At 48.1% G+C, this 22,452-nt stretch overlaps 1 protein-coding gene across 1 annotated transcript; it reads left to right on the forward strand.

The window, feature by feature from the left end:
- Positions 1-12,001: 12,001 nt before the first annotated feature.
- On the forward strand, positions 12,002-19,291 carry AREG (amphiregulin). The gene is made up of 6 exons (XM_026042530.1): positions 12,002-12,044; positions 12,236-12,415; positions 14,967-15,150; positions 15,602-15,760; positions 17,525-17,627; positions 18,475-19,291. Exons 1-5 carry the CDS (start codon positions 12,002-12,004, stop codon positions 17,610-17,612), a joined length of 654 nt encoding a protein of 217 aa, XP_025898315.1. The 3' UTR covers positions 17,613-17,627; positions 18,475-19,291.
- The last annotated feature ends 3,161 nt before the right edge of the window (positions 19,292-22,452 follow it).

Genomic DNA, 22,452 nt, shown 5'->3' on the forward strand with positions numbered 1-22,452 from the left:
CTAAGCACCCAGGGGTGCTTTGGCAATTCCAAGCCTCTGCAAGTCACGTGTTCCCCTCAGTACTTTTCCTTGGAGTGTGTCAACYGGCAACGCAATCCATTTGCTGAGAACTGAAGGAAGCCTCCATTACGATCTTGGGTTACATCATGGAGGTGGAGAACATTTTGTCAACTGATTCCAGTCCACATTTATGCAAATCTCAAATTGCACATTACATCTAGCGCCTCAGCTTGGCTCTATTTGTGAGAAGACCAAATGTGGGGCAGAGGGAGAAGAGCAGGTGAAAAGGGTTGGAAAGACTCACAAATTACCTATTCKTTGGAGATCTCAGGTGAGTCAGGGGCAGTCGTCCTTCCTTCTTTKTTTAAGGAAGGATGGATGGAGGGATGAAAGGAAGGACATAAGGATGGAAGATGCTTCCTAAGTAAATATAGGAGTTTGATCTTTCACAAATAGTCATTATTTTAATAAAGCTGGTGGCAAACCTAAATTAGCCCAACTCTCCCATTATATAATTCCATCCTCTATGATTAAAAGCTCTCCTATCCAACCGGGAGATCAAAACAGTTGATCAAAAAATATTGAGAAATCTCTGCCTCACTGTGATGGATGCCAATCTGACCTAGTCTTCGAAGGACGTCAACCTCTTGACAGGAAAACTCAGTAGGATTTTAGGAGAAGAGATGCAACAGTGATCAAGCAGTAGCCTCGCCTGGGAACCATTGGCTGCCATAAGACACTTGCCAGTATTCCCCAGTGGCCCAATGTCAGGGGCTCTTTCCACTCCAATCTGTCCGGCTCGTTTTCCTTGCCCCTTGTTATAACGGAGACCTGAGGCAGTTGTACAGGCCACATGAATGAGGAAGAGAAGCCAGTTTATCTGCCTCTCCAACAACTGTTGCCATTTAAACAGCAGAGGAAGGGGGGACTGTTTTCAAGAGAAAAGCAGGCTGATAGGAGAGGGGTGTCCAGCAAGACTGTGAGCACACGAGAAGAAGGGAGCAACCCATCCAATTGCTTCTGAGAGGACAGCGGCACCAGGCTGCAGGATGATAACACGGAGGCAGAAAATCAGCGAAGAGCAGAGTTTAGATGAGGGCAGGAAAAGACAGTAAGACTTTTAACTGCAAAGAGGACAAGATACTGTAGTCAGTTGGAAATGAGAGAAATCAGAACCTCACAAAACCAAAGCACCTTCAGCTTCCCACCATTTGGAGTTCATTCGCCAGGTCCAGCTGCTCAACCCACCCCTGCCAAAAACAAGAATCCTTGAAATGGCAGAGCAAGATGCAGCAAGTTTCAGCTATCAGAAGTTGTCCGTGAGGACAGRGACGTTGAAATTAGAACCAAAGTTAGAAGATAAAGCCTGATTTACACCATGGGGAAAAGCCAGGCACAGTGCATGCAAGCCGTCATTTCCACAGGAACGGTGTGAGGGATGAACATGAGCTCTTCCCTRTGTCCTGGCTCTGAGAGCCCTGGCTCTGCTCCTTCTCCCTAGCAACTTGTTTCTGTTTTGACATGGGGCGGGTTTAYCCCAGTCAGGGCTATTCCCAAAGCCAAGCATGGGCAGCGGGAAAGGCTCCACTGCAGAGAGGCTCCTGCGGGTGCTGCCGGAGCCGCTCACCTCTGCTGACTTCCCTGTGTGTCCCGAGTGGGGCCCCCATCCCCGGTGACGCTGCGGTTGCCGCTCTCCTCTCCCTGTGACCTTGTCCTGACTCATCACATTCCTCCCGGCCGTGGCAGCCCTGAGCCTTCATTCTGACACAGCAAGACAGGGCAGCCACTCCTCAGAAAGAAGTAAAGCCGTGTTTCTGCAGGGAAGTATGATGGAAACTTTTCCATCAGAAGGACTTTTTTAACAGAAAATACAGGTTCTGCACAATGCAAGTTATTTGCTTCTGTTGTTGTTGTTGTTCTTATCTCAACACTAGCTAGTTCAATGTTAATGAGAATATTTCTGTTTCAATAACTCACCCAAGCTTCTCTGTTTCGGTCGGCTTAGATGAAGCAATAACGTGACAGAAAAAGCCCATTCATTATTTGCTGTTCCTCAATGGTTCAGAGCTCCGTGAAATTTCTAGCATTGGTTTCATACCCACCTAGTGGTCACCTTGAAGACTACATGGCCCACTTCAGGATCCCGATTTCTTGGCGGTGGACAGCACGGGTATCGTCCAGCTGTGGCACACACTGGAATCAGAGGTGGCATCTGGCGCAATAGGAGAGATGGGGGAAGAGATCCCCACCTAGGAGGCAGCTGCCAGGAGGAAGCAACGTGTGGAAGTGACCTGTTGAAACCACTCTGAAAACAGCACAAAACAGACTGAGCTTATGCATATTTGCATGCATAAAAAAATGTGGCAAATAAGTGCATCAACATTTTCTTAATGCAAATTTTGCAGAATTGCCAACACCTATGTGGAAAGAATAATTTCAGCTTCATGTCCTGTTTTGGAAGAGAATTCAAATTTGGAAAGGCAGAATTTCCCATAGGGTGGACATGTGGTTTGGTCAGTCCGGATCTGAAATATGCAGTATCTCCAGGAGATGCTCACTGTTTCTTTTGCATGCTGTGCTCGCTGTGATTAATCCGTAGTGCAAAGCTCCATTTCCTGATATCTACTTGCAAACTCTTCTCTTCCAACCAGCGGGTGACAGGAGCTGCCTAATTGCTCTGCAGCCACCAAGAGTGTTTTGTGAGACCGTCCCTCACAGCCGCTGGCAGTCCGGGCCTCCCTTCAGCAGAGGCTGGAAGCAGCGCCCAGCGACGTGACGGATTTTCCCGACCCCACAGCCGCCCTTCCGGCAAATTCACCGGCTTGCGAACGAGCTACTCGAGCTCATGGTCTGGGAATGCAGGAGTCACCGCATCCTCTGAGGGATTTGGCAATGGTCTGAGCCCCATGCGCGGATCCCCAGCGGATCCCAGCGTGGCGGAATCGCGAGCGCTGTGGTGTCAATGGGGCGCTGCGGCCAAGTGGGAAAGGGCCCTGGACGCCTTGTGGCTCCCGTGGGCTGGGAGCAGTGCCGGGGAACGCCTGTCCCCAGGCTCTCCTCTGGCTGCTCTCCACGCAGGGTCCCCCCCACCTGCCTTTCTTGCAGATTTTGGCCTGCAGTGCAAGAGGGAGTCGCTGTTTGCAGCACTGGGGATGGGGAGTGCGAAGGAGCTGCCTTCATGCCCCACCGCCTCACCAGAGGCCTCGCACATAGGGTCGCCRGGCCAAGGACGGCCATGGGGCTGTGTCACGGCCCACAGCGATGGCACCTTGAGAACGTAGTGCCCGGGAGCCATGTGCAACCGGCCCRGCACTCAGAAGAATAAACATACACACGTGTTTAAATGTGTTTAAACACGCTCCATCTAATGGCAGGGACGGACAACAGTCCTGCCCCTTACAAAGAATCAGCTCCTAGTGTCGGTCCCTTCGGCCGACTGCAAGGAGCACCCGCGGTGCCATTCGAGGGTCACTGATTCCAGCGGCACCTCTCTGGTGTGCCACATTTCATGCTTATTTGCTAGCAGCCCAGCACAATTAATTAGAGGCGACCAACGTCACATCACGAGCACCCGACACTCATAGCCAAGTGCAGGCACCAGCAGCAAACAATGGGATTTCCAAGGAAGCAAAACAAACAGGCCCGTGAAATAGTGTGTTCTCCTGAGCCTCTTTGCTTACTCATGGCCTGTGAAAAAAACAAAATCCAGGGTGATCTACGTAATCCTTGTTGTGCGTAGGAAGGCTTGCCTGGGCTTTGTTCTAGGGAAAGATCTCGCTTTGGCAGACGTGAGAGGAAAGGAATTTCTAATTGCTTTAGGCTTCTCCTTGTGATTCATTGTTTCTTCGCATACGGAGTGACTTCAAACAGGTGAAGAAAATTCACCTCCCGATGCGCGGATGGGACGGCACTAGGCGAACACTCAGCCATGGTAAGAGAGCACCAGGTGTCCTCCTCTTCCTGCCAATGGGGTGAATCAGAAGGAAATCCATTCACAACAGGGGAAGGATGACGAGTCTCACTTACACTGATGACCCTGCGCTCTGCTGCAGCCCCAGGGAGCTCAGCAGAGCGAACCTGAGCACAACTTGGAGCTACTGCAACTGGCCTCTCCAAAGCATGGGTGAAAGGCTTGTCAGGGGCTGGCGGTCAGCCCCACACAAGCGCAGACGTGGCTCAGAGGAGAGGAGAGCTGAGCAGTTCTTTATGCGCTGCTGGCCCCAGGCCACCCCTTTACTTCTCCCCACACAGCTGGAGGAGACCAGAGACAGAAGGCGCTGGATCCATGTGCTGTCAGGAGGAAGATGAGGAGGGGAGCATCAATGACTACAGTTGGCTCAAGAGTAGGAGCATGCGTTTGTTTCTAAAATTTGTACTCGCTCCTCATGTCAGATGATAGGACTTGAGCTTAAGTTTGAAGTTATAACTGCTCCTGAGGCTTTCCCAAAGGGGAGCGTGGCCATTAGCTGTTTACTTCAAGTCCTTTGAGTCAGTAAAAAACCTACGTGCCCAGTGGAGATGGGATTGTTGAGTCACTAACAAACCCATGTCCCCAGTGGAGATGGGAAACGGGCATGGAGCAGCAGAACACCAGCACATCTATCCTGCCCTGCGCTGACGTGTGTCTTAGTAAAGATGCTGCAACCAAATGCACTCCGGCTGTCCACGGTGCCGACCCTCCACGTGTTCTTCATCATGTGCTGGACGAGGCTTGCACTRCTGAGCAAGAGCAACGCTCCAAGGTGACATCCCGGTGACCTTGCTGTGAGAAAAGGAAGGTAACAGAGCAACATCAAGTCATGTGAGCCGAGAAACTGCCACAGTTTGCACAGGAAAGGCCACTTGTTTGAAGGGATTTGCCCAGATTCCYGCAGGGAGCTGGTCCAGCAAGTTCATAGCACTTCTCTACTGAGATGGATTCCTGCTATGCTCCTGAGACACAGAGACCTCTGTGCTCTGTCCCTCTAAGTGTGTTGATTTGCTTCACCAGTTACTCAATTGGAAACCAGGCTGGAGAAAACACTGTGCAAGAAACATAAAGTAAAAAGCTAGAACTTGAGCTGAACTGTCAGACGAAAGTSACCAAACAGTTCTCACGTGTTTTATTTCTCTGTTATTCCAAACACTATTTGAAACAATGTGGAATGGGAGAAGAGCATCACGCTATTTCTGTCACATGTTCCTAGTGCTCGTGTAAGGCTGTAATCCCTCCAAAAGCACACTACCATGTAATTTACTGACATATGGTGTCCTTTCAAATTAGTTGATGCACATCCATCCCCACAATGACTTCATGCCCAAGCCACTAAGATGAGGAAAGGGACTATTTTTTAGGCTACTTAACAAACTCAGTTATTCAGCCTTCCCRTGACAACTTTCATTGGCTTCAGGTCTGATGGACTTTTGTGGCAAATACCCTCTTTGTGCAGCCATATGTGTAACCCCAAATTGCTGCCTCCCCATCTGCACAAGCTCGTCTTAAGGAGCCTTGTGTTGCCTTCTGACTATGAGAGATGGCTCCTCTGGCAAACAGTGGTTATGTTTATCCTAATGATAGTGCACAATACCCCTTCAAATGGGAGATTGAAGTCAGCCTGTGATATTTAAGGATCTTCTAAGTTTTTGTGCCTCAGAAACTTTGGTTATTACAGGAAGCAAAAAAGTGATTGTCCAGAGGTTCTATGGAAGGAACCAAATAGAACCTTCCAGACTACCACAGCAGGTAAGTAGAGGTAATTGTGTTTTAGTTCCTAAAATATCTTGACACTTTTGTCGTGCTTTGGGTTTTTTTGTTTGTTTGTCTGTTTGTTTAGGAGGGTAAGGGGGACAGGCAGAGTCTTTTCTTAACATGAACATTTCTGCCCTTGTTCTTCCTCAGCTCAGTCTCTAGGAGGCTAAAGACAAAAATGCCATTTTCCCCCCTAAGGGTAGACATTTATTCCAGTAACGTCACTGAGCACATAATCCTCCACATCTTTCAAGTTGAATGCATTTGCTACCTATGCTGGGGGACCACCAAAACTTAACGAAGAGCAGTCAAACAGCTCCACATTTAAACAGCTGTTCTCTTCTTTTTAAAGGGAGCGTTCCCGGAGCACTTGGAAAATGATACAGGAGCTGCATACAACTTTGGGAGATGACGAGCTGGCTGTTCAGCCCTGCTGGGGCCCCAATGAGCTGCAGTGCTACAAACTCGACAGAGAGGAGGTAGGATATGGAGATTTTGTCCATCTACTAGGCAAGCAGTATTTTGGATACTTCACAGGGCTCCGTGATGTGGCAGGAGGTGGTATGAGAGAGAGAGCTGASGGTCAGCTCCCCGTTGGGGTGTAAATGCAGCCTTGCTCTGTGCAGCTCACTGCTGGGGACCTCGCAGTGTCTGCCAGGGTCAGAACCTGCCCCTGAGCCTTTGCAGATTGAGGCACTGCACAAAAGCAGTGGGTGAAACCTGCACGGTGCTCAAATGAGAGCTGCTTGGTGCCTGTTGCATGGAAAACAGAGCAGTCACAGCCCAGGGCAAAACACTGGCTTCCCCCCAAAAATTCCTAGTGCTGTCCCAGCCTGACTTACAGCACCTTAGTCCCCTCCAAAGCCCCTGGGAGAGCACAGGGAAGAGTGATGCTATCGATGAGCCCCACATCTGTTGCAGAGCTGTGAGGAGGCAGCCCGCAGGTTTGCTGCCTCTCCTGGGCTTCTGAGGGAGAGATGAAACTGGAAGTGCTCTGGGCTTGGGGACAGGGATTGCCTTTTTGGCCTSCTCGTGCTGCAGCCTGGGAGAAACCGGTGAATGTCTGTTAGCAATTYTCCGTGTGTAAAGAACACAAAGAACCAAAGAACCAAAGTCCCAAGAAACAGTTTAAAAAGAGAGCTGGGAAGAGTTGGGATGCACAGCCTATTTACAGCAAGGCAAAACAGATCTTTCCACCAAATGCTGGAGCAATGAACTGAGCTGGGCCTGTCCTGCTCACCTGCATCTAGTGCAAAACAATAGGCAATATCAGGAGCCAGGGCTCAGCCCAGGATATTCTGCAAATATTGGGCAGTGTTCCCCACTGCCCAACAGTGGTGAAAGCCTAGGGAAAGCAAATGTAGCTGTGATCTGACTGTGATCTGACTGCATGAAGAACCGTAGTGCTACTGCCTGCTCATCAAATTAAGCAGGGGTGTAGCTCGCCCTGCTGGGGCCAAATCCTGCTGCTGGATGTCTCCCAGGTCTTGGGAGTTGCAATGAAGGAAAATRCAACCCGTAGGTTTTCTGAGCAGTTCTTTTTCATTTATACTGATAAAAATGAGAGAGGAATGCAGATCTTGCAGTCATGAACGCTTATATTTTCTAATCTTTTTGCTATCCCCTGTAAATATGCTCCAAAAGATTTTGGCGTCAGATGTGGAGTGAAAATGCATGCCACCAGGCAGATTTCCCTTGCATCAACAGTACAGATATGTAAATGATTCCCTTTCTGGACGGGTTTCACTCATGCAATCCATGCTTCAGCCTATGGGAAAGGAACAGAGCACAGTGAGACTGTTGCCATTTAGAAAAATTGTGTCTGTTGAGAGCGCTCAGAGCAGAGATGTGTGGTCACTTCAACACCTGCGTATCTCAGACATCTAGCAACATCAGTGCTGATTTCAAAAAGTATTTAGAGCTTTCCTCTTCCATCCTCCCCTCCATGTGCTGAAGAGGATCTGCATCCTCTTTATTACAGCAATCTTGATTTACATCAGCAGGAATTGGAGTCACACACACCTGACTTCAAAGCCTTCTCCCTGCCTAGGAGGTAGCTGCTGATAGAAGAAGATATTGGCATCTGCAGATCATAAGTGAAAGTCTGGTGAGTTGCCCAGACAGACACTAGATCAGTTTGAGTCATTATCCTTTTCCACCTGTTCTCAAGTAGATGGGTGAGAAACGATAACTCATGTTCAAGCACACAAGTCAGCTCCGCCCATCCTTAGAAAATAAACATTTGATGTCAGTGAAGAAAATAAATGGGCAGGTACTTCGGCCACTTCCTTTCCCTTCACGCATTTCGCTGAGTTTTATCAAAAGTAAAGAGAGTGAATAATGAGCCTGCAGCTGGCAGGCCCTGGGCTGCTCTGGAGGACACGATGCCCACGTGCTCTGTCAGGGCCACACAGCTGTTGGGGCCGGGGTCACTTTGCCTCTGTGATTCACATCCGTGACCGCCTCGGCGTGGCGGGGACGGGATGAGCCTTTGCTGGCCACCCAGCAGCGGGAGAGAGCTTTGCCTTCAGGCATGTCGCAAGGGAGCTTTTATTGGTAAGATCAAAAAGAAATAAGAGGGACTGCCACCCTAAGCTGGGGCTAGCTGAAGTTGTAGAGAAAGAAGAGCATTGATGTGGACTCAGCAAAATTCAATGAGCTTTGCCACAGAGCTGGGAAACGCCATCGGAATCACAGCACAGGAGTGCTCCCTGCCAGCGTGGTCTCACGCCAGCCAGATGATGTGCTGCCCCCCATCAGGACATCTGGCTACTGAGTTCAGGGCTGGGATGATTTCCAGAGCCGTGCCTGGGAGAAGGAGACAGAGCTGCCGAGAGAAACCTCCGCTCCCACGTGGCCTCCCATGTGGGGCTTTAATCCACGAAAGCGGCAGAGGACCAAAGGGAGCAARTTGTCACCAGCCCCTTGGGTGACACCGTGAGCCCCAGTTACATTGAACTTGTTCAGGGCTTGTGCAGGGGGGCAAGCCGGATGGCCACTCGCCGCCACAGCCGGCAAGGGGCTGCCAGCCCGGCTGGGGCGGCTGCGGCGAGGCCGAGAGGCTGGGGTGGCCGTGGCTCAGTAGGTGGCACTCTTCTCTCTGCATCTGTGGGGAGCCGGCATGTCCCGGCCTGAGCTCCATCCCAGGAGCTCCATCCTGCATCCCGGCACCCTGCCCCACAGGGCTCACACCTCCCTGCTCGGAAAACGTCTGATCCACGTGGTGCACGAGCACGTCAACTTGGTCCTGAACATCTCTGARCTGGGAGGTTTCCAAGAGTGGTGGCCTACTTCTGCTCCTTGTGTAGTCAATAGAGGTTTTACTGGTAATATTTCTGCAGGATACCTGGGTCTGGGAATATATCTTGGAATATATGGCTCTGGAAAATGTTATCTCTGAGGAGAAGCCAAGCAGTGTTTAGCTGAATCGCACTTTAGGAACAGCTCTGATAAACAGGCAAGTATCTCGTCAATAAGTTTTCCTCTCAGAAAAACACAGGAGATGTGTTACTGGCCTGGCCTTCTGTAAGAATGTGGTGGGAAGTCCAAGACCTTTGGAGGTCKCCAGGCTCCCACCTTGCCCCAGGCACAGTGACTCACAGCACCAGGGTGGGATTGGGATGGCTCTGACCAGCTGAAGCCTAGAACCTCCAAGGATGCTTGGGGCTCTGTCTCCATRGACCTGTCTCAGGGCAGTGTTTCCCTCATGTCCAACTGGAGCCCTCCTGTTCTCAGGTTGCAACCTTCACCCGTTGTCATGCCCTTTGCACCCTGAGGAGTTTCAGATCTCACCGTCCCAAAGGTGCTGGCCCCAGCTGGCAGAAATAGGTCACAGATGGTAAAGGGCTCTTTTTCATTTTGTCACGGTCACCAGGAGTTCAGCGCCATTTCTGGGGAAATGCTTTCAGAAAAGGCTTCAAAGCGGCATCGGCTTGTGCCAGACTGCTCATTTCTGTTTAAAGAAGCGGGAGGGGCAAGAGGAAGTCAGTTAAATGCTTTGACAAATTTGAAACATGCTGAGCCAAATCCCTTGCTTGTGTCAGTCGGTGAAATGGAGCCATTGGTTTGAGATGTGAGGAGAGAGGGAATGTGTAGTGAGTCAGGGGTTGGATATGCCATGTTTGGTTTCCAAACAGTGCAGGTAACACAGCCAATTACACTCAGGTCATTCAACTTTTCCCCTGCTGTAAGCTTCTATTCTCAACTGCTAAGGAGTTTGCCAAGCATGGCTGCTTGGGCTGAAATTTTCAGTGCTACCTATGTTCTTCAGGCTAAATTAAAACAATCAGTCTTGGAAATGCCAGGGTACATGCTTCATTTTGATAGAAGCAAAAAGGAGAAAATTATGTGGAGAAGCTGTAGTCCCATCACTTACCTTGAAACTGTCAGGTGAGCAGCGAGGAAAACTTCTCATGAACATGTCTTTGGGCATTTTCACAAAACAAACTTAGTTTGGTCTTGCTGCCTTCTGTAGCTTTGGAAAAGGTCTATTCACACACAGTCAGTCTCTGTTTGGGCCTGAATGGAGGTCATGGGAAGGAAGCTCAAGTCTGAGCTGGAAAGGAAAGTGCCAGCCCTAGGTTGCCCCCAAATGATGACAGAGCCATAGGCCTAGAGCTCTCTGGCTGTTGTGTCTTCATGCTGCTCTGAGCATACTCTGTCTCCAGGCTGCAGCAGATGAGCAGGATTTGTCATCTCTCTGCTGTAGATGCAATGCCTAAAGGCATGGAAAACAAGAGGAAAAGCAACAGTCGGGGGAAAAAAAAAGGTCATTTCTCACTTAAGTAACATCTGTATCATTGTGCATATGCGTAAAGGGGCCGACCTAAGTTTCCCTGGGCATTCTGTCATAGGTTAATGTCCAACTGCCTCATTTGGCAACTTCATTCATAGAGCACTTGAACTTTGCTTCCTAAGATTCACCAATTCCAGGGCACTGAGCAGGGAACCTGGCATGACCCTGAAGGCTGAAGGTGGCCCTGGTAGCTGCACATCCTTCTTTGGTGTGTGTAGAAGAGGGGAGAAGGTTCGCTGGCTGAGCAGCCTGGATCACAGCCACCTCAAACAAAGGCTCTGACAGCTTCCTGAGCTGTAAATAGCATTCCAGCCCCTGCCAATGAAAAGGGAAAGTCTTGGGCCCAGCATCTTTTTACACGGCTATCTCTCCCTCTTCTGCTTCCTCAGTCTAGTGTGTTTCTGCTTTGCAGATGAATCYGGGGGGGATTCGCCCCCTTGGCCCCTTGGGCATAGAACTTGAAGCAAGACACATGCATGGGGCTCTTCACATGCAAATCCTTGGGGCCAAACCTTTCCAGGGCTTATAGAGGTGAACAGACCACAGCCTCCCTCGTTGGGCCCGACGGGATGCCCTCCCAAGCTGCCTGCTCCTTTCTTGGAGGGGCTACTTGCTTCGTCCTCAAGATGAGCACTTTCCAACCTGCTGCCCTATTTTTTCTCACCTAAACCTACGTCTGCTTCGAGCTTTCTTACACAACAGCTGAGCAGACTTGGCTGGGGCCTGACACGCTCTGCTAAGGGCTACCGAGGCAGTTAGGAGCCAAAGTGCCCCCGAGGAGCACATTTGCCTGCGCCTGGACGCATGCCCACCCTCCTCTCCGCCACTTACTCAGTCATTACTCATGTGCTGCTCGAGCAAACGCACACGGGCCGAGGCTCCGGCTGACGGCTGCAGGAGCTGGCAAGAAATATTCCTGCCATTTCCTCCGCGCTTCCTCTGCGGGCGGCCTGCCGGGGAAGGGAAGGCAGAGCAAAGGGCGCCGCGGCCAGACGGGCGCGCCCGTGCAATAAACACCTGGCCTCTCTGTGGAGGGCCCGGCCCATGGCAACTCGTGCAATGTTTCCCCTCCATCGCTAAGCTCCGGCACGGGCACCGGCGAGGTGGCAGGTGCAGGCGGCAGCCCCGCCGCCGCACTCGGCGCTTGAACCAACCAACCTTGCAGGTGCCATAATAGCGGTGACGTTTTCCTGACCTCCCCAGACCCCTGCCTGCCTCGCCGGGGGCTGCCGGCGACCGTTAGAGTCGTTGGAGCCGTTGGGGGCTGGAGCGGGGGGGGCGGCAGGTGCGCGCGCCCCGCCCCGCCCCGCCCGTACCTGCCGCCCCGCCCCGCCCCGCTGACGCGCGGGGCCGGCGGCGGCGGGCGCCTATAAAGCGGGCGGCGGCGGCGGGCGGCTCCCCATGGAGCGCCGCGCACCGTTCCCCACCGCCGTCGCCACGCGCCCTTCGCCGTTGCCGCCGCCCGCCCGCCCCTGCCAATGCGCGCCGTGGCGCTGCTCGCCGCGCTGGCCGCGCTCGCAGGTGCGTGAGGGGCGCGCGGCGGTTGGCGGCCGTTGGCGTCGCTCGTGTGTGTGTGTGTGTATCGAGGTGGGGGGGGGGGCGGCGGCCGTTGGTCCGCGCGGCGGCCGTTGGTCCGCGCGGCGGCCGTTGGTCCGCGCGGCGGCTCGTGCCCCCTGCCCACGGCGCCGTTTTCCCCCCCGCTTGCCCCGCAGCGTGCCGCCTCGCCGCCGCCGCCAACGCCACGGAGCCGCAGCGGTCCCGTGCGCCCGCGCCCCGGCAGCCGCCCGCCCGCCGCGGCGAGCCCGTCCCCGGCGCCGAGGACGAGGAGGACGAGGAGGAGTACGAGGAGGCGGCACCCGTGCATCAGTACCTCGTGGACGACCTGATCCGAGGTGAGCCGGCCGAGGTGTGCGCCCTTCTCTACCTGTGGGCCGGTGTCTTCCTGCGCTAGGTCTGCTGGCAGGCTGCTCCTTCTGGCCTGTTGTGTATGGTGGAGCAGGAGAGCCTCCTTTCTTGGAGGTGTTGTGTTAAATMTGTGATGGTGGGGATGGAAACGTAATGCGGGTAAAGCTAGAGTGTGTGGAAGGTGAGCCCTGCTGGCAGCAGGGATGTGGTGGGCACTGCTACCAGCCTGGTACGGAGGCATCGTTGGGATTGATGGGTACTGCTTGCCACTTAATGTGAACTTCTGATCCCGTTGCCTCTCCTGCACCAAGGCTTTTCTGGGTGTTTTCTTGTCTCTGTCTAGTTGGAGTTGAAGTAAACTAAAGCTTTTTAAGGGCAGACAGACAAGCCCCMTGAGTGTTTACAGAGGTGTTTTTTACAGAAGTATCTATCACAGCATTATTTAGGTAAAACTACAGTGTMATGGCTTTTAGGAGAACCTATTGTGAACTAGCCACTTGTAAAATCTTGGGAGATGCAAATGGCCCAGTTAATGTGGGATATATGGACTTCTGTACCTCTGACCCCAAGTACTGTTATTTAAGAAACCAAAAGAAACTGTATGCAGTGAGGCTGAAGTACCTATAAATGACTTGCAGATGAGCAGATGTACACAGTCTGATACAATGGAYATCCAGGATGGTATCTGGCTGCTGTCTGTTGCTGCAGAAATACCCCATATCTCAATGAAGGCCAAAGAGCTCTYGAGTGTTTGAGGGAGCGTGAGGGAGATGGGCATTCTGAGGTGCTCAGACTTGTGCTGAAGTTTTCAAAGAGGTCAGGGAAGATGGGAATGCCAGGTCTTGAGCRGTTTGGTTGGTAAAACTACTGGCTTGGTAACTTAAGTGTTGTATAACTGCTTAGAAAGCAGAGTTGTTAACCAAGGTGGTTGGTTTGTAGACCAGCTCTTCTACTTGGCATGAGGTTTATCTGTGAAGCCTTCAAGCTGTTATGGTTCAGTTGAGGATGGCTTTTCTTGGTAGCTTGCAAACAGGGGCACTGGGATCAAACTAATAGGCTGACTATTGAAGGAGGGTGAATGTCAACTATATGTCAAGTCTAAATGGACAAAGCAGGGGTCTTAGTAGTCAGCAGTAAGTTCCTATATCTAGCATAGAAAATTTGACTGCAGGAACAGTGTTCCTCATTTGCATATTAATGTAACTTATACCATTCTAATCAGACCTTTCGTTGCTGAAGGCATTTTTGCTTTTAAGTAACTTCAAGCCAGGCTTGTTGCTCTGGAACTTAAAATGATGGTCTGTCTAGACGACAGCCAGCTACACCTTGTTTATTGTACAGGATCTCTTGCCACTAGAAATACAGGGTTACAAGGTAGTCAGATGAGTTGCATCCTATTGTGGTGATTGCCTATATGCATAGTGCTTTGGGGGAAAACAATAATCTAGGAGTTGCTTTGATTTTTTTTTTGGTCTGCACAGCGTAATATAAAAGTAACCAGCTTGGAAGAATACTGCTAACAGTAGTAATGTAACTGAGCTGCTGAAATACCTTTGATTAACTGTTACTTCTGTCCTATTCCTCAACAAAAAGACCTTGCACTGAGAGTACTTTATTTATGACTAGCAGTAAAAGGAGGGTTTGTGAAGAGAACTAATGTTTTACTAGCTTGCTATATGATCGTCTTGTTAGCTTTGAGTGCTGTTAGGTGGCTGTGGTGCTGAAGACGCTTAGTTTTAAGCTGGCTTTAGCCTGTCCTTGAAGCAAAAGGAAAAGTGCCTGTGCTTTAAATTCACAGCTACTAATCACCAGTATTTGAAGCCACACTCTTCCAAAGGCCAGCTGTAATTGAGATAATGAGGGGCAGCAAGTGGCAGAGCAGTCTGTCTCTTGTGGAATACGCAGCTTTCATTCCTTCACGAGGCTTGGCATCTCTCTCTCTCAAAGTAGGAGAACTGGAAACCAATGATCTCCTTGTCTCCTGAAGACAGCACTGCAGGGTATTTAGGAGGAACAAGTATGCTAACTGGGGTTGCAGGCTGTCTCGCCTGCACAGGGCCCAGGACTATCTAGCAGCTTGAACTGCCTTTCATCAGTGATGCAAATAGTTGAAAGCGTTAGAGGTTTTGCCTTTTATTTGAGTCCATATAAAACTACTGGATGGCTTTGCTCAATGTGAATTCATTATGTGCTTTCTGGGTCTTCGCTTGAGTCTGTGCAACTTCACTCAACCACTTGATCCACATGGAATGCTGCAGTCCTTGATGTCTGCTCTTGCTCTGACAGCCTTCTCAGCCCATCTTTGTGTGCTGCTGTCTGCATTGCTCAGGACTTAATGGTGGCAGAATTTAGTTTAATAGTGAGCCTATTAAGTTATTGCTCTTATGCAGGATGCAAAATGTGTATCAGTGTGCTCATTTGCATCCTATATTTCCTAATATCTTTTTGCCTATAGCATCCTCCAAATCCAATTATTCCCTATTAGCAGAAACTAGCTGTTCAGCTTTGCTAGACTGAATCGTCTTGTCCTTTTTTCAGTTGAACCTGTGGTTAAGCCCAAGCCAACAAAGAGGGGGGGTGAGAAGAATGCTGGCAAATCAAGAAGGAAGAAAAACAAGGGGAAAAACAAAAAGAAAGGGACTCCATGTGAAATGGAATACAAAAACTTTTGCATCCATGGTGAATGCATATACCTAGAACATCTCCAAATGGTGACCTGCAAGTAAGTTGAAAGTACCTTGTGAGTTACATGTGGTTTGCATGAGCTGGTATCAAATGAGGGCTTGGAGGAAAAAAATCCATGTCAACTTGGCATAGCTCCATCTCCTGCAGTATTTTGACTGAGAATCTTTCTGCCATGTAAATTAAGTGATGATGGAATCTGAGATGCATAACAAGCCACTGAACTCATCAGTTGGTCATAAACTCAAACCAAAAGAATGAAAAGGTGTGTCTTCCTGGAACATCACGCCCAAACTAATCTTGACTTGTTGAAATGCTGACAAACCTTGGGCTGGAGCAGTGACTGCATTTCATGAACAGGCTCTAAAGCTAGCATCTAGAGGTTCATGTGAAACTCGAGATCTCTAAATCGAGTGTGTGTGTGGGTGTGTGGGTGTCCTTGACTCCAGAGAGCATCAGAGTTGATAAGAACTTGTGTTGTTTGCTTTCAGGTGTCATCAGGATTTCTTTGGTGAGCGCTGTGGTGAACAGTTCATGAAGACTCAAAGGAAGAATGATGTGGCAGACTACTCAAAGACTGTGTTGGTGGTGGTAGCTGTTCTGCTCTCGGGCATCAGCTTCGTTACTGTACTCATCATTGTGATAGTTCAGTAAGTATTGTTGTTTAGTGTTTGTGTAGCTTGAGGAGGGCTTGTGTCCAGTAATGCCAAATGCACATGGCTTGTCTGAGTTACCTATGCAGAAGACATCCACAAGGGTCAAGTTCCTTTTCCAGCTTAAATAAGCCTTGAGGGTGGAAGTGAGGTGTAAGAAATGAATATTCACTTAGCTTTTTTCATGACTGAATGTGGGCAGCCTGTGACCCACATCATGTAAAATCAAAGCTTTTCCGTTGCTGGTGCAGTCAAGATAACTGCCATCTTCCAGGACCTCAGCAGGAAGTGCAAGGGGAATGTGAATGCTGAGGCAGTGCTTTCCCTAAAGCTTAAGGAGAAGCAGCCTGTGAGGAGTAACTTAACTGGCTCTTGCACTGCTCTTCTCCAGCATAGTATGGCTATGCAGCTGGAGGACAGCACACCAAGCTCCAGCACTCTGTTTATTCATGGAGCTTGCTGAGCTTAGTTCTATGGGGGCAGAGCCAAGTAGGGAGACAGTACTGGTAGTACAAAATGCTGCTCTACTTGCTTATAAGGGGAAGGAAGCAAAAATTTGAGAATAACAAACTGCTGGCAGTGCAGCATGGCAGGTAACTGGCATCCAGGCTCTTCCTGCAAATGCTCTAAAAAAGCAGGTCTGTGTGGATACGTCAAGCCTTGCATAAAGTTGTTTGCCTTCTACCTGGTACAAGCCATCTGGAGCTACTTGACTTGGCTGCCTGTGGCTCTGCTCCTTGTCAGTGTGTTCACCAGCACTTGGGTGGATGCTGCTGGAGCCTGCTCCTGAAGGGTGCCTTGAGTGCTATCTGTTATAGGAATAATCCTCTCGTTCTCACCCTGCTGTATTAGAGTGTAGGATGATGGAGATGAAACTCAGAACTCCAGTCTAATTTTAGATTTTGATCTAATTTTACTTCTTAGCCAAGTAAATGAACTGAACTAGGTGCATTCTGTACCTTTGAGGAAACAAGATGCATGTTTGTCGCTTCACTGTTGCCTCATAGTTAGACCTGAACTTGAGGGGTGCTGTAAAGAACATTGACTGGGTCAATGCTTTTCAATGCTTTTCTGTGCTCATTGCTATTAGAAGCAATCAGTTTCTTAGTGCCCTGAGGAAAAATAAAACATTATTATTATGGCCTACAGTTATCCAGTGGGGTTAAATTGAATTCAAGGTTTGAAATCTCATAAGCTTAAATCATGATGCTCATACATCTGTGCTTTCATCTAAGGAAGCTAGGTGGTCCTTCTGGAACACTAACTTGATAAATGTTGAGAAGCTGGGAGAAACTCAGTAAGCAGCTTTTGGCATGTTAAAGGGACACATGCACTTGAAGGTTCCTGCAGCAAGCAGGGACCTGCTTGAGGAAGGAAGAAGCCTGTCTGGTCTTGGAAACTGGTTGCTAAAGCTAATAAATCTGGCTCAGCAGGGCTGCTCTGTGCCCTAGAAAGTCTCCTGGTCCTTGGCTCGGCTTTAGCAACATTGTCTCTTGCTACTTCATCAGACTTGAACCAGGAAGCCCCAGCTGTGTGTGGTTAAACTACCTGTGCCTAGCTCAGGGATTCCTTGATGTTACTGTCAAATACTGCTTGCTGCCAAATGTTTGAGAAGCTGTCTTGCTTGCAACTTCCTTGTGCTGAAATGCTGCTTGAGGATTCAAAGAACAGGAGCTTTAACTCTGCAGAGAATGTGTGGGCTGCTGACAAGAGATTGTATGTCTAAGTTGAGAATGACTTCTTACGTGCCCTATTCCACAGGGTCAGGAAAAAGTGTCCTCAGTATGAAGAAAAAGAAGAAAGGAAAAAACTTCGACAAGAAAACAGAAATGGTCATGTTGGTGTGTAAATGGGGAGAGAGCAGGTATGAAGGCTGACCTGCTGCTCCTTTAAGTCTTCCCAGATGGGTGTTTTGCATGAGAAATTCATGCCTGCTTTGCAAAACTATTAACTTCTGCTTGACTTTAGTGCCTTGAAATGTGAAGATTACATATAAAAACCTGGTAGCTTTCTGGGTTTCCAGAAACCACTTGATAAAAAGAAAGCTRTACTGAGATCAGTAGAGTTCCTTTTGAAAAACAACTACTCTGAGCAGAGTTAGTAGAGCTCAAGAAACCACAGTGAGCTTCACATCAGAGGAGATGGTGCAACAGCCAGAAGTACCGAGCTCCTTGGCCTCTTTTTTCCTTTTTTTTCTCTCCTTGCAGAAAGTCTGCAAGGCTCAGAGGCTATAGGCAAAGATAAATGCAAACTCAGGGAGTGCTGTGCATAGCCCCTCAACCATATTCTATACTCAGCACACAGCTTAGTGCAAAAACTCCTTGATCTGCAGATCCCTGTTGGGAGAAATATGCCTTTCAGTGCAGGAGTAAGTTGGCATCTTTCTTCCTAGCTAAATCCTTAGTGCAGGAAAAGGACTCGTAGTGAGCAGGAATCTACTACAGACTGAAAGAGCTAGAAAAGGTCCTCAGGAAAAATACTGACTTGCAGTTCTTCTGATTTTCCTTGTATCCACTACAAAGCTTTGCTTCATGCAGTAATGCTTGCTGTGCCTTCTCAACTTGTCTGAAGCTAAAGAATTTTGCTTGTAGTGAAGTTTCCCTCTGTGTGCACATCTATACCTGTGTGCTTTGCATGCAGCTTGACCTAGTTCTGGTGCTGACTGCTCATGTCTTGGGTCATGACTAACGTGCCTGGTCTGCCCCTTACAGAACAATTCTTATGTGGCCACTGCCAAGCTGCAGGGTACCTGTGGCTACCTGACACATCCACCTGGACACTGTGGGCTGGAGTTGTTGCCACTAAGCCCTGATTCATCCAGACAGAGGCTGCTGCAAGTAGATGTCCAACATGCCACTTGCTACTGAATAACTTTCTGGGGAAGACAATTACTGCTACATCTTGGCGCAAAAATATGCAAGGAGCTACCGATATCGGGTAGAGGACTTGCTATCAAGACGTGCTAGAAACTACTGCTACTGAGCCCTCTCTGTTCAGTGCTGGAACTTGAGTTTCTGCTGTTACATGGATGGACTTTATTCTGGTTGCACGTCTCCTTTGGCACCTTTAAGTGCATGGGAGATGCTTACTGTGACTTTCAGGAATGTGCAAGGTGGTGGGGAGAACCTCCTCTTCCCTCTCCCTGGAGTTAGTAAGCTCTGGATGTCTTTTGCCACTAAACCTTGGTGGGCAAACCTAATTCTGCTTTTGCTCAGCTCCCTGCTGGTATCAGCTTCAAAGAACTTCATCTCTAGTTATGACTTGAAGGGTGTTGGTGACAGATCTTTGCCCACCACACCTGGGTTTAGTTACTGTATGTGTGGAAAGTAATCTCTCTGAAAACAGTAGGACTTATTGATGAGTGAAGCTATGTGTTTGCCTGTGTGCTCATCTGAGTTAAAACTGCTCTCYGCAGGATGCTGAGACCTTAAATATAAAATCTGAAGCCTTATATCTGAAGAAAAATAATCCATACTCAAACAAGCTCGTAAGCCGGGACACTAGTGTTAAAGCTTCTAAGAATTAGGTGTGAACACAAAGGGACTTGTGTTATCCAGATACGCCAAGCCGCTTGGAGCGGCGCTGAAGAGAAAACTTGGAATCCAGTTCAACTGAACTTGAATAAGAACCTGTTTCTCCAAAGAACTAAATSGATGTACTCTCTGCAAGCAGTGCTCTGTGCTCTACCTTCTGGTGCAAAGAACCCAACTTACCTCAGACCTGTCTGGCCTAAGTGTCCATTGTTTCTTGAACTGTATGTGCCTTCTTGAGCACCAACTATAATTTCAGTTTCTTTTCGGAAGAATGTCTTCTGTTTAAACAGAGCTGAATTCTGCTGTTAGCAGAGCAACACCATTAAATGTCAAGTCATATCTGGAAATGTGTAAATATTTATTACTGTATTTAATATTTAATGTTTCTGTTAAAATTATTTATTTTATAATTAAACTTTTTACATAACCTTTGCATGATTTCTTTTCTTGCACTTAATGATACTTTCAAATATCTCCAAGTAGAGATGTGTTTCTTCCCTAGGCCGAACTTGAAACACTCTTCRGAGTCCAGAACAGGGTTGGGAACAACTCTACCATGGTGTCAAGTATGACAGCTCAGTAGTGTACACACAGGTGTGAGCTGTTTGTAAACAGCAATTTGCAAATGGAAGACCTGTTTGAGTAGTGAGTCCATTTAATTGAATTACAGAATGATCTTCAAATTACTGGACTAGAGGGGCCAATTGAGTTGGTGCTTGGGAAGCCAAGTCTTAAGCAGAAGTTGGAACAAATGACTAGCCCTTTGCAGTAGAGTGGAAAGCTGGGAATCTTGAGCAGCCAAGTCTTTCATCTTTGTAGTCAGAATGAATTTGAATGGCAGCTTCAAACCTCATCTTACATAAATGAGGAAAAGCAGAGTTGCTTCAGGCTCATGACTCCCTATATATAAAGGAAACCTTGGCCTGTGCAGTCCACCTTTGATTTCCCTAGGTAACTAGTAATTTAACTCTATATTGGTGTTCTTTCTCAGAACCTCCAAGAGCAACCTGGACTGTGAGATCAGTTTTCCAAATGTAAGCATTAAAGTGATGAGATCTATAAATCCATGTTCGAGGGTTTATTATGATTTTTTTATTTTCCTGTGATCCCGAGTCTGAGACCAACCTTTTTGCAGTTGAGGTGCAGGTAAATGTATTGCAACATCACTTGGGAATATTGCAGTACTTCATTCCAGGGAACTTGCTTCATTACCAAAGTAAATAGTGCTTGTCCAAGTGGCTTTTCCACAGACATTTGCTATTAGAGCTCTGGCAAGAAAAGCTGTTTCTATAAGTTGTGCCAATGTTTTTGCTTTGGAGTAAACAGGCTCAATCTCGGTGGTGGCTGAGGCATACCTTAGTGAGGCTTAAAATGGATTATAGCTCTCACTTGAAAGCAACGAGACTCTCCTTCCAGAAACTCTTCAGTCTCTAGTTCTCTCTAGAGTAAGTTATTCTTTTGCTTCATGTGCTAGACAGGTTATACCACAGTGTTTTGATGTAACTGAGATGTAAGCTGTCTTCCTATTTCCCTCTTTCTCTAACTGTAAAGCCCAACGGAATTGGTGTTATCCAGTCAATAGCATTTTTCATACTCCTATGATTAGTGAGTGGACTGGAACACATCTCGCCGTAATATATGCAGTTAGATGCCACACTGTGCCATTTCCAGGAGACTGCATGCGGGAAGGCTTGAGTTTTAGTTGAGATTGTCCTGTTTCAAACCCAAACTCACRTTGGTAATCACATAGGAAAGTCATCAAATACATGTACTGCCCTAACTAAAAGTGTCGAAATGATAGAGGAGAGATTTCTGACATGTGTCCTTCTGTAGGCTTTCGAGTTAAAGTCCAATTTTTCACAAAGGCAACCAGCAACATTTTCTTGTAGGAAACTGGCTATGGTTTAGCCCCCTTCCAGCATTGCTATAGCTGAGCTCCTCTGCACCTGTGGAGATATGGTGGTGACTGCTGYACTGTGCATGTGTCTGTTAACCCTTGTCTTGTGCTTGTGAGGGAGCTCCCCATGTTTCCCGGGATTGACCTCTGAGCACTGTGAAATGTGTCCCATTTTTGCTGAAAGATTTCTAAGAGATTKACTTCAAAGAATAGAAGGGGATTTGCACTGCTTGGGTATGACACAGTTCTATCTTCAGAGCTGTGCCATAGCCTTACAGTTAAAGGAAATTCTAAGAACTATGTTGTTAATAGCTTACAGTAAATAACTTTATTTCTAAGAGAGTAGAAATAATGGTTTTCTACTTGGACTATAGCCCTGAGTAATAACAACTTGTTACTACCTTCCAAATGAGAATCTGATTCCAAAGCAACATCAAGACCTACTGTGTCTGCTGGGTTGCTTTACAAACAAAAGCTGATGAATGGGACTATTGTGCCTGGTGGTGTTTTGCTGTCCAAGGATGCAATGCTCCAGAGAGCATTGGTGGTCCTGCACAGCCAGGTCTGCTTTCCATGTTATTCATCTTCTAGTTCTTCATCTGCTCCTCTGGCCCTGAAAATACCATAGTTCTACTAAGCATACTTGAATTTGGGGTTCCATATCTTATTAGTAAATTTAGCCTCCTTTTTTCAGTCTTCCACTGGTCATGTTACTTGAACGGTAGAGTTTTTCCTTACTTATAACCTGTAGCTACTTCTGCTGAGACCTGGAAAGATAGCTTGGTGTCTCTTCGGCAATTTTCTGCCCACATAGCTGATTTTGCAAGGTGTGTTCAGTACCCAGCTCCGTGTCCAGAATTCCAATAGTGTGAGGGTAATGTGTGTTTGCATATTTCTTTCCTGTTTCCTATGTGTTTTGATTTCAGCAATTTTTGAATTGAAACAAATCACAGAATCAAAACCACCACCAATAAAAAACTACTCCTTACGCTTCTTTCTCTTCTGTGAATGTTGTGGCATTTTTGCATGTTTTATGGTAGTCTATAACCAGCATAGTTTCCTGTCCGCTTTGAAACTTTCCTTTCCTCTTCCTACTCTGCCTCCAGTAACCTGCTTCAAACTGAGAGTGCTATAGACACATTATTCTCAATCTCAGCCTTATGGATATTATTGGATGTCCAATTATTCTCACTGGCAGTGAAAATGTAAAGTATAGTATGATTTTTTCCTGCTGCTTGTATAGCTAAATTCAGATACAC

The sequence above is a fragment of the Nothoprocta perdicaria genome, unplaced genomic scaffold (assembly GCF_003342845.1).
Source record: "Nothoprocta perdicaria isolate Ctin4 unplaced genomic scaffold, notPer1 scaffold_307, whole genome shotgun sequence".
Taxonomy (NCBI): domain Eukaryota; kingdom Metazoa; phylum Chordata; class Aves; order Tinamiformes; family Tinamidae; genus Nothoprocta; species Nothoprocta perdicaria.